At 37.5% G+C, this 16941-nt stretch overlaps 1 protein-coding gene across 12 annotated transcripts in view; it reads left to right on the forward strand.

The window, feature by feature from the left end:
• Positions 1-16941, forward strand: part of MYBPC1 (myosin binding protein C1) — a 78362-nt gene that overhangs the window by 40067 nt on the left and 21354 nt on the right. For all 12 annotated transcript variants that reach the window (XM_071728131.1, XM_071728027.1, XM_071728036.1 and 9 more), the window contains 12 exons: positions 3248-3414; positions 4861-4993; positions 6615-6739; positions 7709-7814; positions 8200-8366; positions 9480-9642; positions 10781-10887; positions 12140-12273; positions 13428-13584; positions 14236-14340; positions 14915-15103; positions 15990-16124. In XM_071728131.1, the coding sequence (XP_071584232.1) occupies positions 3248-3414; positions 4861-4993; positions 6615-6739; positions 7709-7814; positions 8200-8366; positions 9480-9642; positions 10781-10887; positions 12140-12273; positions 13428-13584; positions 14236-14340; positions 14915-15103; positions 15990-16124 (1688 nt within the window). The remainder of the gene's footprint in view (positions 1-3247; positions 3415-4860; positions 4994-6614; positions 6740-7708; positions 7815-8199; positions 8367-9479; positions 9643-10780; positions 10888-12139; positions 12274-13427; positions 13585-14235; positions 14341-14914; positions 15104-15989; positions 16125-16941) is intronic.

The raw sequence follows: 16941 nt of genomic DNA on the forward strand, positions 1-16941 counted from the left end.
CTATTTCTGTTGTGTTTGCATGGAAGGTAAAAGGGGAAAATTTCCTACCCAGGGATGAGCAGTTCAGAAAATTGAGTCTGGTGCAAGAGTAAAAAACTACAAGGGTTTTTGTACATCTTAGTTTGATTTTATAGTCATTTTGTTATGAAAAAATCCTATAGCGTGCTTTCAAACCATACGCATTGGTATTAAGCTTTTTTTGCATTTTACTGGTTCAGTAAGTACCGGTTGTTCAACGGTATTTTATTCAACTTAAATGTTGTGAGGGAGAAAAAACCTGGGCACATTTTCTTCTGGTCTGCCATGAAAATCTGGTGTTATGATAGTTATGCCTCTGTTTTAGATCTTAAGCCTTAAGATCTAACAGATTAAGACAATATAGTTTATTCATAATTTTTTTTTTTTTAATTATCCCAGAAATTCTATATGCCATGGAAATCAATGGCAACTGACCACAGAGAACTGGAAAAAGAACTAGATCCTGTATCTCATCTACCATTTATTCCAAAAGAGGAAAGCCCAGTATGCATTATTAATTTCATAGAAAGTTCACAATGGGCTCGTGGGCCATGATGGTAAAGATAGCATTTAAAGAACCAAAGCAAACAGGAAGGCTGAAGGTAAAAGTAGACAGTGAAAGAATTTCCTGAACCAATTCAAATCCACCAGAACTTTGGGTTTTTATTCTTCTCATCCTAAATTAGGATCTTCAGTTTGATTTTTAATCATACTAATACAACTTAGCATGACAGTTCTCATGACTGCTTGTGGGGTGATTTATTAGAAGCATGAGAGTTGCATGTAAGAGACCTTGGTGGTTTTGAGAAGTGAGAAATGTATTTTACTAGTCCCTATCACTTTACTAATAAGTAATTCATGTTTTGAAAGATAAATACTGTATAGTCATATAAACTTAGTGTGGTTAATGGACAAAACAAAGTTTTTGTTTTGAACACCATTTTTCAATATTGGTTAAATTGGTTCATCTCGGACTTCCTTCAGGCACTGAAATGCAGCCACATACTTCTGAGATTAACTGAATAAGACTGCTGATTAACCCCCAGTGTGGAAACAAATATCCACTTTTATGATGACAGATACACATAATTTTAATTTTTTTCAGGAGGCAATGTTGCAGGTGCATTCTTTCTCTTTTGTGCAATTATAATGCAAAGGAAAGAGCTAGAACTTTTCACCTGTAGTGCATAGTACTTGAAACATGTTTTTTTTTAAAAAAAAAAAGCCTAAATGCTATAAGCTGCCTATTTTCTAATTTCATGCTGGTATTGCAGGAAGATAAACCAGTTCTAATCTTAGGAAGCCACTCTGTGACTGGTTATGCTTTGTCAATGCAATGTTATCAGTAACAGCATGAAATTCCAAAAGGCACGAGATCCCAAAAACATTCTAACATTTAGGTTTTTTTTTTTTAATTAGAAGGAAAAAAAAAAAAAAAAAAAAAAAGTACATCTTTCAACAGAATGCACATTTACAGGGAAAAGAACTGAAAGGGATTTTGTGGAGAGGTCAGCCTGCTTAGGAAACACCAACCACTGCTTGCCCACTCCCCATGGAAGAAATCACTGTGACATCAGAACAAAGCTGTTTTGCTCTAAGTGTCAAAATTTGTTACACAAGATGAAAAAGAAGTCTGGAATTAATTATTTCAAGATGGCTGAAAATGAGGATATTCTCGTTAATCCTCATTCTCAACTACTGCCTGATTTAAGGGGTACATTATCTCAACTCCCACGGCGTGCCTCTCCTTAGCACCGATACGCATTGCGTGGACAAGAGGCAGCTCTGGGAAAGGAGGATGCCACCCCATGGGGTGTGTAAGTTTTTAGATACATTTACAAGCTGATCTCCACTTTCCACCATGCAAAAGGAACCTCACTGAAACACCACTGCTGGCTTTCTCCAGAAAGCATCAGCCCAAAGAAAAGTAAAAGGAACAAACCCTAAAATTACATACCAGAGCTTGCCTAACAATAATTCTAAGCTAACGATGTAAGTATTTTGGAGTCTCCTCATCAAGAAGATTTTTTTTCCTGTTTGAAATAACTCTAGTATATAACAAAAATATAACAAAAAATATAACAAAAACCTTATGGATTAAATAGCGAAGGGCGTTTCCATAGTTCCTCCCCACTCTCCTCCTCAGGAACGCCTAAGTGTTATTTCTGTATACATTAAAAAGAAAATCTCTATCAGACTTGATAGACCTCATCTGTGTTTTTTTATTTCTCAGATATTTATTTTTTTGCTCTGTTATCAAATGTACTGAGCTTGTAAGATCAATTATATCAAATCAGAGCCATCCTGATTGGATCCCAGTGAAATTACAGGAAAAAAATTTTAGATTTCTGCCCCAATTCTCAGGTTGTACTAGCAGTTCAATTTTTTGAGCTAAACTGTCAAACACAAAAATTACCTTTTTGTTTAGGATGCTTCCACTGTTCTCTCATTTAATGGCTGCCATTATGAAAATAATTATACTTCTCTTTATTGGTTGTCTTAGCTTGGAACTGCAGATAGTAAATATGGTATTGAAACTTCTGTATAAAGTTGATGCTATTCACACAGACCTCTGAAAACACCTCCCGCTCTTAAGACTGAAATAAACATGGAAGCCAACAGATCCATCTTTCAAGTCCAAGCTGGTGTGGAAATCTCCAGTTCCTATATACCAACTTTAAGTAACTCATAGAAGCACTGGTATAACTATAAACAGACCTAGATTCCCTGAGATTTCAATGTCTTTTCATTGGTCACCCTTGATAGCAGCTACGGGGACACAGGATTTTAAAGCATTTTTATATAATTATCAAATGTATAGATTAGACTCAGATTTCAGTGGTGCCATAATAAATTGTAGCTGATTCCACCCAGGTTACAAGAGATAAAACTGTTTTATGTGGGATTAGTTCATATGCTATAATAGTATTACTTTTTTCATACTGTAGTTTTTTTAAATAATCAAGCAATGATAAGCAATCAAGCAACTTCTATAGCTAAAACATGGGAAGAGGCCAAATTAAAAATTCAACCTCAAAGAAGTGTAAAGTAATCTGTGAATGCCACTCTGAGCTATTCCACGTGTACTAAGTGAAATAAAACACATGATGGCGGCCTGCAAGTTTTATCACATTTCTAACCTCACCATAGGTTCAGCTTCACCTTTTTCTTTTCGTTGTGATAAAGTCTCAGTAACTCTTCTCCCATAATTTCATCTTGCTACTGCCAGGGAGGTTAAGCAGCAGGACGAAGAGCCTGACATAGATGTGTGGGAGCTCCTTAAGAACGCGAATCCCAGTGAATATGAGAAGATCGCTTTCCAGTACGGAATCACCGACCTGAGAGGAATGCTGAAGCGCCTGAAGCGCATGCGCAGGGAAGTGAAGAAGAGTGCAGGTATGGATGAAGCAGAATATTCTTTGGTCAAACATAACTGCCCATCAGAAAAAAACATACTTGCTTCCTTTCCACGTGAGGGGACTTGCACATTTCAAGTCAATATTTATTACTGCAAGGAGATGGATTCTCTTTTAAATAAGATGACTGCTTAATGAATTCTTCACCTCGGTCTTTAGTATTTGGACCAGAGGGAATCCAACTCCCAAAGTTGGGGAGCAGGGGACAGGGAGCAGAATGACCCCCTCTCCACAATCCAGGACATGATCAGTGACCTGCTGCACCTTAGGGAAGTGCTTAAATCTCTAAGGCTGGATGGGATGTATCCAAGAGTGCTGAAAGAAGGGGCAGGGATAATCGCCAACCCACTTTCCACCATTTATCAGCAGTTCTGGCTGACTGGAGAGGTACCAGCTGACTGGAAATCAGCCAGTGTAACTCCCATAAGGAAGAATGCATGGAAGGATTTCCAATGTCTGTTGTAGTGGAAGCATAAGACTAGTGTGTTCTTCCCCTCACAGTACCTGTATTATGAATCGGAAACATTTACACTGGAACAAGTTACATTAAAAAGTCCTTTTCAGCTTTAATAACTCCATTCCTCTTATGTTGATACAGTGTATCTTGCAACCAGACATATGCATGACATAAACCTTAGCAGAAATTAATTACCCAGCTGTGGGCAACTTGTTGGAGTTATCACATATTTAGTTTTGAGCCAAAGCTCCCCCGGGTCTAACTTCTGTATCTGGCAATATCTAAATGTTGATTTTAAAGTGTTTTGAAATGTTTGTGTTACACTTGGCCATACTTTGCCCCGAGCAACTTGGCCTACATTTGCACATCTCAAAGAACCTTTTTGAAAAGCCCCATTAGGCTGCACAGGCTGACAGCTTTCATCTGGTTTCAAATATTTTTGCAAATATTTTGCAGTTGAAACATTTGTCACAAGTGGAATGGCAATGTAAACCTTGCAGCCTACTGAATGAAGCAGGAAAGCTAATTTGGCTTTTAGACAGACCAGTGTGTTTATTCTGCCAGTGGGAAGCTCAATAGGAATTTTTGCTTAAAATTGCCTGTTAACTTGCACAGTGGTGCCAATGGAGAAGTCCTTTGCAGTAGATTAATTGTAAGTGATTTCATGGCACCAGCTCTATACCATTTTATTCTGAAGTAGCACTTCTCAGCTGGTTGCCACACTGCAAAGTCATTAAGAGATACTATCCTGAACTTAGTCAAGATAATCAGATTTGCATAGCTTTGCACTTTTTCTAATGTTTCTAGAAAAGAACCTGTTTCATGTGGACTTGTGTAAGAATATAGAGTGATATATAGCATCCTGTTCATGTATTCTGACACCTTTGAAGAGATTGATGCAATGTCATTTCAGCATTTATATTCTTGTTTGCTGATCATTTCTGTAATAACATTTTGCTTCCACGACAGCTTTTGCCAAAGGTCTTGATCCTGCATATCAGGTGGACAAAGGAGGTAAAGTAAGGTTCATGGTGGAGTTAGCAGATCCAACAGTGGAACTCAAGTGGTATAAAAATGGCCAAGAAATACGACCAAGTGCAAAGTAAGTAGGTTTATTGTACGTAAGCAGTAAAATGGCCACACATGTACTTCCTTAACAAGTGTGTTGTGTCTCTGCCCAGGTTGCATCAATTTTATTTCTGAGTTTAATTATCAATTACAAGTATGCAAATTATGCTCTGTTGCTCATGAAAAGCCCAGAAAAAGGGCACTCTATGCTAAATATTAATGCAGAATGCCTCCTTTACCTCAAGAGAAAAGAATTAAAGATACCAAAACACAGAGACACTTCCTACTCAGTACTTCTTGAAAAGCTGGGAAGTGCTGTTAGTAGATCAGTCTTCTGAAGGAGGTTAGAATTCTTCTACAGTAATTGGAGGGGAGAGATGTTTAACATCACATAGTTACCCATCTGGCTCATAAGCCACCTGAGGAAAGGGGAGGGAGGTTTTGGCTCTTCTTCCACTACCCAATTAACACTCACCCTGAAGTCAACAACCTGCATTAGCTCAACATGACCACAGTCAAGTGCAACAGGTCGAGTGTACTCAAGCTTCTTCATCTCCTGTATCACCTGGCTATTGCCTTACTTTCTAGATGTATCTAAAATTGGCTTTTCAGGTGCAGACACTAAACACAGGTAGAGCAGTGGCTGGAAGCTGAGCCCAGTCCCTAGGGTCGGCACAACCAGCTCTTAGAACCTGGTGTGGAAAATCTCACTCCACAGTCAGACACAGCCAGGAATGATGATGTGCAACCAGTAATGCAGAACAATAAGATGTTCCTCAAATGTTGCTCAGCAGCACAAAATCCTAGCAACTTTTTCCTCTGGCCTATGAAAATAATTAGTAACTAGAAAAAAGGGGCAGATTTTCTTCTTTCTGTTGCTGCAAAAATCAAAAAGGATTTATGACTAATATTCATAGTTGGAAAAAAAAATCATAATAAAGAGGGTGCCTTTTCTTTAGCCCCTATATCTGCTATGAGCAGTTCAGAACTGCTTTGCAGGCAGCTATATGGATATGTCTCCAGTAAAAGGACCTGAAGTGAATGCTCCAGTGAGTTTCTTCTGGGCTACTGAAGCAGCTGTCAGATGCTAATGAGCTTTGGTCACTACAAACCCGGAGAGGATCTAAACTGGTGACATAAAGGTGAAAGGCTCCATCTCCCATTACTAAAACCCCATATCCCATTACTGATCTCTTGTGCCATCTGGCCCACCAATAATATTAACTTCTTAACTTTGGCTATTATTATACTTAACAAAAATGTTAAGAGTGTTGGAATGAGGATGGTGTCCTTTTACTAGTTATTTTCATCTTTACTCATCTAAAGTTTCAGACTCCATTTTATTTGCCATTCTTCATAGCCTGTCGAATTTTTAAAATTTTTTTCATATCAACTGGGATTTTGGGACAAGCCAGAAGATGTTCACTGTCACCACACACTTTAACTGTACTTGCTAAAAATTTTGTGACAATTCTGTTCTATCTTCAAAATTGCTTTGAAGATAATTTTTCCAGTTCTGGGTAAAAAACAGGATTTTCACCTCTAGTAATGCCTAAAGCACTTTTGACATAAAAAAAAAAAAAAAAAAAAAAAAAAGGAGGGGGGTGGACCAGCAGTTTTCCTAATGTATCTTTGCTGCATTCCTTTTCAAACAGATACATTTTTGAGCACAAAGGTAACCAGAGAATTTTATTCATCAATAATTGTCAGATGTCAGATGATGCTCGCTATTACGTAACGGCTGGTGATGAGAAATGCTCCACAGAACTCTTTGTGAGAGGTAACTGCCTCAGTTTGCTCCTGTTTCACCTGCTGTAGATTGGTGTGGCTCCTTTGATTGCAACTGAAATTAACAGGGAGGGTCTGGCTCATTATGTTTTGGTATTTGTATTGGCAGCCTTTAGGACCATCCTGTATTTGGTGATCCTTGACCATTTGTTTCCTCATTTTGTATTTAGTAATTTAGTGAGATCCTTGAAATGGGGATATAGTGAATTTCATACTGTGCATTGGGATCTAGAGGGAATGTGATGTCCTTCATGTGTTTTAAAGCCATTTTGGAGACTTGGGTGTCATAGCATTTGTTTTCCCTTACACCAAACTAAGGTATTGGATGACCCTGATCCTTTTGGAACAGAGTTTCACATACCCTCAGATCATTCTTTTTAGCAGTTAGTTTTCATTGCAACAGCACAGACTTAAGGGAACACTCTACCAAAATCTATTAGTGGGTCTTCATGTTTACCATTTTTGTTCCCACAGTATTGGTAGTAATTGGTAGTAATATCTGCACCTTTTCTCACACATGCACAATAAAAGAAGCAGAAAATGAAAACATAAAGTGAGATGTAAAAAAATCATCAAATATTTCAGAGAATAATTTAAAATAGTGGAGGTCATTGTCCCTATAAATATCAAAGGGCAGCTGTTTTACAATCTCTTGCTGTTAAATAAACTTGAGTTTTGACAGTAGGAGTGGATTAAACCAATAAGGGCACCATGTTATGTCCTCATATCATCTTACTGTGCATAGAGGACTACAGACCATAATGAAAATGCAGCTTTAAGAGGAGGATCTCTTGTCATGGGGGACAAGAGGCAAATGTCATCTTCTCATGTCAGCCTGCCTGGACAAACTGTCAATAAAAAGTGATGGAAGTAGTATCATCTTCTATAGCATGATTTTGAAAACCTCTTTCTCTTAGTTTTCTCTCTCAGATTGTAAATCTCTCATTTTCTCTTTCCAAAGATCCTCCAATTTTGGTGACCAAAGGCCTGGAGGATACCAGTACCTATGTTGGTGAACACGTAGAATTAAGCTGTGAAGTGTCTGAGGATGATGCAAATGTGAAATGGTAAGCCTTACTTTGAACAGCTGCTTTTTTCCTTGGGAATGAAGCCCATAATACCTTAATTGTAGGCAAAACTGGGAACAACATTTTCTATACCAGCAAACCTGAAAATAATTAAGAAAGTCTCAAGAAAACATTATTAAAATGTTTAGCAACAGTCAAAGTATCCTTAAACATTCATAGATGAATTTGTTTAACTTCTTGTACTTTAAGTCTTAAAAAATCTTACCTGGAGGTTTTGGATTCTTTACTCTGGAATTCTACTGGAAAAATCATAGAATCATAAAATCATAGAATGGCCAGGGAAGGGACCTTAAGGATGATTTAGTTCCAGTCCCCTTGTATGGGCAGGGACACCTCCCACTAATCATTCTTTTTTTTCCATTAGGTTTAGGAATGGTGTAGAACTATCCGATGACCCCAACTCTCGGTATAAGATCAAGGTTGAGGGTAAAAAACACACTTTGATAATAGAGGAAGCTGCAAAATGTGACAATGCAGTTTACTCAGTAATGACAACTGGAGGCCAATCAGAAGCCAAGCTTTCAGTTGACTGTAAGTATCATTCATCTGTCCCTTGAATTCATATGTCACAGTTTACTAGCTTACATAAATAATTTGCTTGTCTTTTCCTGGGGGTCTAAAGGGAGACTTAACTTCCATGATGGTTTCTTTGCTGCAAATCTCCAGAGGAGTAATTTCCCTTTAGACACTGTTTGCAGTAACAGGCAATGAACCAGTCCTGCTTGAAAACTTTCTGTCTCATCAGTTAAGATGGAAAAAAAAAAAGCTATCCATCCAAAGATATTATAGGTTAACAGAGTGAAAATTTCAGGGCAAGTATTTATTTCTTTTTAATCCTTTCAGGTTTTTCACAGGAAAACCAAAGCAAGGCTTTTTAACTAAAAAATAAAAAATAAAAATAAAAATAAAAATAATAATAAAAATAAAAATAAAAATAAAAATAAAAATAAAAATAAAAATAAAAATAAAAATAAAAATAAAAATAAAAATAAAAATAATAAATAAAAAAAAAAATTGTGAAAACATGCATTTCTATAACTGGCCATACTGTCAACAGGCACCGGGGTCATTTGACTTGATCTCATATGCACAAACACATTACTGTGTAGCCTCCTGAGTACTGTTTGTACAATATCTCTTTAAAAAAGGTGTATTTTTTAGCAAAATCTATTTGCCTGTCTTCTAAAGTTATCACACATTATGCATAAACATACACTGGTTTGGAATACTCATGCTGCTTCTGAATGTTTTGTACAAATTGGGATTCCAAGCACAACCAATTCACCCTCTTGGGTGAATTCCAACCTGCCCAGGTTGACTTCCATCATCTGTTCTTTCATGAAACTTTTGAGGATTTTCAGATTGTCTTTCTATAAAACACTGTGTTTCCCATCACTCTTTGTTTCCTATGTCAGATTCTAGACAAGAATATGGCTCACCCTTTCTAAGGCATCAGACTGCCTTTAAAGAGCTTGATTTATGGAGCTTACAAGTACATATTGCTGGTATTTTGGCTTGAGAACTTCATTATTGGAGTAATTTTTCTAATTTGAAGACTGTTGGGATGGTCAGTAGCAGCTCCATGACAGAGTCATTAGCTATTGGTGATATTAGTATTAATATCTCTGCTTGTGTTTTCCTAAGTGAGACCACTGAAGATATCTCTTGCATTAGAAGACCAAACTGTGATGCTTGGGCAGGAAATCCACCTGAAATGTGAGATTTCAGAGAATGTGGAAGGGAAATGGTACAAAAATGGGCAACTGGTTGAAGCTAGTGACCGCGTAAAGATTTATCACAAAGGAAGGTAATCCTGTTGTGTTTTGACTTGACTTTTGATGGAATGACACTGTAAAGATATGCAAATATGGGGTTACTTCCCTGAAAATTACCTGGTAATTGAGCCTAACCTCAGGCTCAATTTATTTATTTTATTAATCATAATAAATGCCATTATTCCTTTCCCTCTTTTATCTTTTATCTTTTGGCTGTGGGGGACAATTATCAAATCTTTAATTCATCTAAATTCAAGCTATGAATTTTTCTTGACATTGATGCTTCTGTTCACATGTAATTTTAAGTAGTAAAGTAAAATAATTGTTAGGAATTATTAAAAATACATAGCTTTTAAATGCCTGTTTTTCTGATAGCTATGGTTTGCTTCAACTCAGACCATCTATCTCTGCCTATGCAGACTATGTGGAGATATCAGGCCCCTTCGCATTTATAATCTGTCCTTTTTCATGGAAACTTTGCTTGTTTGTTTAAAACAAAACAAATCAAACCAACCAACCAAAGTCAAAAAAAACCAACCAAACAAAACCAGGTCCTACCTTTAAGTACATTCCCTTCAGTTAATCAGAGCACCCATGTGTCTGAGAACTGCACTTGTGAAGAGGCAATGAAATGCTTGCCTTGACCCCTTGGATTAAGGGGGGGAAAGGGAAGCATAGAGGTGAGTCCTACCTTGAACAAATCTTAGCCACCATTGTACTGGAAGATAGGTAGCAAGAGCAGCCTATGCTTTGCTCAGTCATTTCTTTATTCTGGCAAACAAACAGTACATTGGATACTGTCACATGGATGGTCTAATAAAAGTCAGAATACTCCCACAATGAGATCACCTAAAAATTTATTCTTGTACAAACAAATTACAATTTCATGACAGCAGCAAAGAATCCCTATGTTGAAGATATTACACTTTTCTGCCTCCTTGTTGAAAGAGAAAGTATTAGAGTTGTTGACATTGGTGGTTTTCTCAATAATATGTTGTACAAATCACAGAATTTGATCAGTATTATACCACTAACCATTCAGCAATGGGCTTTTGGTCAGGAATTTTACAGACGTGCACAGACCTCCTAAACTTTTCACAGGTTCTTCCTCATAGATTCAAGCAGTCTTCAGAAATGATTTACATTTATTGCCTTTTCAATTTTTTACAGAATCCATAGATTTATTATAGCAAGCGCTGCCGTTGAGGATGAGGCTGAATATATGTTTGTACCAGATGAGTATGACACTAAGATTCCCTGCAAAGTACATGTTGTGGGTAAGTATATTGCACAATGACATACCTACAACATCTCTTTCTCTGGCCTTTGGAAATTAAGAGCAGTGTGAAATATCCTTGATTACAACCAGTCTGTATCGTCTGAGCAGGAATCTACCAGAGCAAAGAAAACTGATGCTTTGGCAAAGTGCAAGTCAGCTTGACAGAGCACACTGTGCCTGGGCTTGGGAACTGCTAAAGTTCCACCAGGGGAGCTGCTGGGGAAGGTCTCTTTACACTGAATTCTTAAGCCTAAACTGCTATTAAGATATTCTGTAAAACATCTACTGATCTCTTCAGACATACAGCATTTTCTTCCTTGAAGGACTGGCTTGCTCACATTACAAAATGTGACTTAGTTTGGTTAAAAAAAAAAAACAACCCAAAGCAGTAGAGTAGTACATATTTACTTATTCCCTAAATATGTTAAACGATACCTAGAGATCAAAATGTTTGTAGCCAGATTTTATTCACCCAGTAAAGCAGAAAGCTTGTTAATGACCCCAGTCTTTCAAACAAAAAAAAGAAAAAGGCATTGCCTCTTCCCTCAACAATACCTCACTGGCTTTTAACTGCAACCAGCAACTTGGCTGTCAAAAGGAGAGCAATATAAATGATCAAAATTTTAGAAAGCATGTTCTGTAAATAAAGCTGAAAGAAGTGGGATACCTGTGTTAGAAAAATTATTAGCAAGGTTTAGGAAGAATGCAGAGGAAGGGTTACTGGAGGTCTATGCTCACCAATATAACTTCCAATACATTAAAGAATAGTTGTGAGAAGATTTTCATCAGTTGGCCTCCATACAGGTGGGGTAAAATAAAATAATTTCATTTTCAGAAAAAGAATTTAGACTAAGAATGCTTTTGAACTGGCACAATGTTGTCTGAAGTGTGGTGAAAGGTGTAGAAAGCCTGCAATTGAAGCTCTCAAGAGGCACTTAGAGGAAATCTCTCTTAGCTGTTACCTAGATAAAAAAAAATCTACCTCATGAAGATAGATTATATTCTTCATGGTCCTACTATCCGCAAATTTCTGTGGTGCCATAATTTATATTTCATTAGAAGAAAATCATTATTTTATTAAGAAGCAATTGTCTTCACAAAATTTTTTACTGAAAAAAATCAGTTGACTGAAAATACCAGGAAAACATGAAACATAGAGCATGACTCTCAATATTGCAGACCTATGCCTGGTCACTGAGCTCTCAGAGTGGCAACCTCATGGTAAATTTGGACAATCCCTCCTTTTTCAGATCCTCCTAAACTTCACCTGGATGGTCTTGGGGAAAATAACACTGTGACAGTCGTGGCAGGCAGCAAACTACGACTTGAGATCCCCATCACTGGAGAGCCAACTCCGAAAGTCATGTGGAGTAGAGGGGACAAGGTACAGTGTCAATGAACACATTTCTTGAGCTTAAAAAAGGAGCTTTTCCTTCAAAAAATAGCTTTTGGCCTTACGAAGAAATTGATTTTAGTGACACTAAATAAGAAAGAGATGCATTTTATCTAAAAACCACTTCTTGCTCAAAAATGAAGGCTAAAATTGAGAAATATTATTTAGTGTCTTTTGGATCTTTTTGAGGAATGGCTAAAATTAACAAAGATAAGGTTTTACTGTAAATGAATTGGAAAGGAGAGGAACATCTGATGCGGAAGACAAATTATGAAAATCTTGAAAATTACTACTTTTGTACTTACTGTCCAGAATAGCTGCCAGATTTTGACAGTAAGCTAAGGTATGGTCTGGTTCTGAAAAAAGAATGATATATTTTCATGGAGTGACAAGAAAAGAAACCCAGAGTGACCCAAAAGAAAGAACAGAGTGGGCAATCGGTGTCTTGAATCTGGTGTCTTAATGAAAAGCTTTTCACAGATCAGTCCCTGGCTGTGTAACACCAAAAGGCCACTTTTCATTTTTCACATTTAAATTTTCGTTGTGGTATGTGAAAGCTGGAACATGTTATTGTTATTGGATTTGTCAGACCTATCTGATCAGATCTCTGACTACTGTTTTTCAAATATTAATTATAGTATCACCATTGTGTAATTCCAAGTAGGGAATTATTCTTTGAGAGCTCTCACTCCAAAATATGTGGCAGCATTTTAAATATGCAAGGAAACACTATGGACCACTACAATCACTCTGACCTTTAAATTGAATAATTACATTTCAATTTAACTTATGGGAGAATCAAATTCTCTTTTTCATCAAATTAATGACTGATTGTGTTGATAAAAGCATGGTTTTGTTCACAGAACAAGTAAGCCTAGTGTCTCTTCCTTTGAGATGCAATGGCTGAACTGAGTACTAAAAAATTACCATATTTTAAAGTTAATTTATTTGTTTCTCAGATATTTCACCATTTTTTGTCATCATCAGCTGACTGAAATTCTGAGCTTTAGCGTGTTTTTTCTTACAATTGTTTTAGTATTTTTGCTGCAGTGTCCTGTACTGCATTTGGATTCTGATTTTTGAGCATTTTGACTCTCATATCCCGAAAATATGACTTTTTCCTCTTTAATTACTTTAATTCCTAGATGATCACAGACAGTGGAAGAATAAGGGCAGAAACATATTCAGACAGCAGCTGTCTGGTCATTGATACAGCTGAGAGGGAAGATTCAGGTCCTTTCAGAATAACATTAAAGAACGAGGCTGGAGAGGACACTGCTCTAATCAACATTAAAGTGGTTGGTAAGTCCTGTGGAACAGTGCATGTGAACCATGTGTTTTATCACAGACTTTATCAATAAATTCTCCTTGAAGAGCCCTACTTTTCTGTATCTCAAGAAGTGACAAATTCTTCTCCCCCTCTCTGCAAGTAGTTGATTTCTAGCTACCAAAGTACTGTAGATTCCCAGAAAAGTTCCATTTCCTTGTTTCTCCCCATTTTCAGATATGGAATTAAGGATATTAAGGCCCAGTGTTACTGAAGGATACTGGAGTTTACCATGGGTTTTAAGTAGGAGTTAATGATCACCCCACTGCTGGAGCCAAACTTGTGCATATGACTGTGTGCCCTATTTTGCCACATGCCCTGAAGTGCCTCCCAAGTGCCTTGGCTGTGCTGAAGAACTTGGCACTTACTCCTTCCTAACCATGTGCCAAGATCCACAAAAACCCTCTCTCTCTCTCTCTTTCTCTCCCTCTCTCTCCCTCTCTCTCTTTCCCTCTCTCTCCCTCCCTCTCTCTCTCTTTCTCTCCCTCTCTCTCCCCCCTCAGGAGGAACTCCTGTTGCACTTCAAAAACTATTCAGATTTGTTTGTTATCTGACATTTTTTATTTCAAACAATGCAAAAAAATTATTATTTTTTTTTAAAGTAATAATTACTTTGCTTACAACAGATATCCCTGATCCTCCTCAGGCACCGAATGTGACTGAGGTAGGTGAAGACTGGTGTGTTATGACCTGGGAACCTCCAGCAAATGATGGTGGATCACCCATCTTAGGTACATACTTTTTTTTTTTTAAATGCTGCAATATATTCAAAAGCAAAAAAGTCTAAATAATGGACACCATAGGATCAGAGTTTACCTCTCTCTCTCAGGTCCTGGAGATACTCTGAGTTCCCAGCTGCAAGAATGCCCAGTCTTAGATTTTACTGGGTAACTGGTTTTCTAATACTTTTGAAACTGTCACATTGTATGTTGCCACATTTTCTATCCCCCAACTTGAAAGACAACCTTTTATAATATCAAACTTTGAAGAGTTACAGTATTCAGATGTTAGTAGGCATGTCAGACCAGTTTATTGAGTAAACTGGAATATTTTCTAATACTCTGAGCCAAGAGGAAAGTACGAGTCACCCAGAGCCCAGCAGAATCAGGCCCTTTTCACTCTGATATAGGTACAGTGGTGTTGTAAGGGGGAAAATAAATAAATAAATAAATAAGCACCTTCTCTGTGGCTAGAAATAGATATTGAGTATCCAAGAAAAACACTACTGGCCAGTCAAAGAAAAGACCCCTCATTATTGAGCTTTGTGCTGCTACTTACTATAATAAAATTTTGTTTTGTGAATAGGATATTTCATTGAAAGAAAAAAGAAACAAAGCTCCAGGTGGATGAGGTTGAATTTTGAACTGTGTAAAGAAACTACTTTTGAGCCCAAGAAGATGATTGAAGGTGTTGATTATGAGGTCCGTGTATTTGCTGTGAATGCAATTGGCATTTCCAAGCCAAGTATGCCTTCAAAGCCTTTTGTTCCCTTAGGTAAGTAAACAAGAGCATAGAAATGGGTATATATTTAGAATGTTAGTCTTGATACATTATTCCAATCACCTAATTAATAGTCCTTTACAAACAAGAAACCAAGATATAAAGACAGAAAAATGGTGCATTACAGTAAAACAGTGACATGCTAAAGGCAAGCCTCATAGTCTATGGTCAATATGTTTTAAGGACTAGAATTAGGTTTTATATATCATAGGTACCATCTGAGTCAACAGATTCAAACTATTAGCAGCTTAAAGAATTGATAAAGATTCTGAGACTATAGTCTCAGTTGCTTTTTGCAGAAAGAGATTTAATATTTTCAATGTCCTAGGTCATATTTTACATTATTCTACGTGTCCTCTTACTGCTTCATATTAATGTAAGAGCTAGAGGGCCTTGTCATCAGGCTAATTCAATTACTTCCTCCTATAAACAGATTTTTTCAAGCTATTGTGATAGCCTGGTAAACGAAAGGTTCCTTGTTCTGTAGGCCAGCAAAAGTTCCCACCCTGCTCAGTGGCAGCCCCGTGATGCATAGGAGCAAGAAGGTGGCTGTTTTGCTACTGCCTGCTCTCCTCTTGCCAGAAAATACCTGATGTTGTGGAATACTCTACTCACAGCTTCTCTGCTTTGCCTTCTTCCTCTCTTTGTCCTTCTCACTTCTCAGCAGGAGAAGTTTAACTCCGGGTTAGGCTGTGAGCAGATTTGGGACTGTTTGGGGCTTTCTAGTTTGTTGCTAGTTGGGAAAGAAAGGGATGTTTGGAAATAACTGGTATGCAGGATTTAACCTGCCACCTGTGATGCTAAATTAGAGGAATACACACCATAGAGGTAAACTTTTAACACAGTCTTCTGCCTTCTCTTTGTTGCCTGCTTGCTTCAGCTGTGACCAGTCCACCAACCATGCTGGCACTGGATGAAGCAACTGATAATTCAGTGACAATGAAATGGAGGCCACCAGACCACATTGGAGCAGCAGGGTTAGATGGATATGTTGTAGAATACTGCTTTGAAGGAAGTAAGTGACGACGACTGGGGTATGTTACTTGTAGTGAGTAGGTAAGACTTTCTCCATTTTTTCTCTACAGGTATCAGGTGCTCTCACTGTAAGGCCGACACTGGTCAGTCAAAAAACCTCCAGCAGCAGGGTTTTGTTCAGGCTCCCTTTGGTGTGTGTCCCACCCATTGATTGTAGCTCAATCCATCTTCAATTTGATCTGAAATCCAAATCAAAAGCCATAATCTGTTGTAGAGTACCAAGTAATGTGCTAATCTCTATCCTTTGTTTTTTTGAGCTAAATGAGTTGATTCAGTAAAGAGTGGATGGAAATAATGAATGGCTGTAAACGTGGTCCAAAATACATGCAGGCTGGCTTGGTTTTAGGGACAGTAGGTCCTCAGGTGTGGCAATCCCTACCTTGACATATTACACATAGACTACTTCAGGTGCCACTTCCCAATACTGAGGACAGCCTCTCCAATAGCTGCCTGCAGTTATCTAGGCATGCGAAGTTCATGTCTGGATATGGAATAGCTACACTGTTTTGGTGTAGTTGCATACAGAATCGTTAACTATGTCCATCTAAGACATAAATCTATGCAGAACTGAAGAAGAAACATAAAGATGTATGATACTGAATAAACTTATAAGAGTAAAATAACACAGAACAAGGAAATATAATGTACATTTTACAACTAAGAGTCTTCAGTGATCAAGAAGCAGAAACTACATATTTTTCAGCAGATTTTTTTTCTGATTTGGCATCAAATGAAGTGTCTTTCCAAACAGTAAAATCCATGAACTCCTGGGTAAGTATCAAATAGCCTGGAGTGGT

Source organism: Heliangelus exortis, chromosome 1, assembly GCF_036169615.1.
Source record: "Heliangelus exortis chromosome 1, bHelExo1.hap1, whole genome shotgun sequence".
In the NCBI taxonomy this organism is placed as follows: Eukaryota; Metazoa; Chordata; class Aves; order Apodiformes; family Trochilidae; genus Heliangelus; species Heliangelus exortis.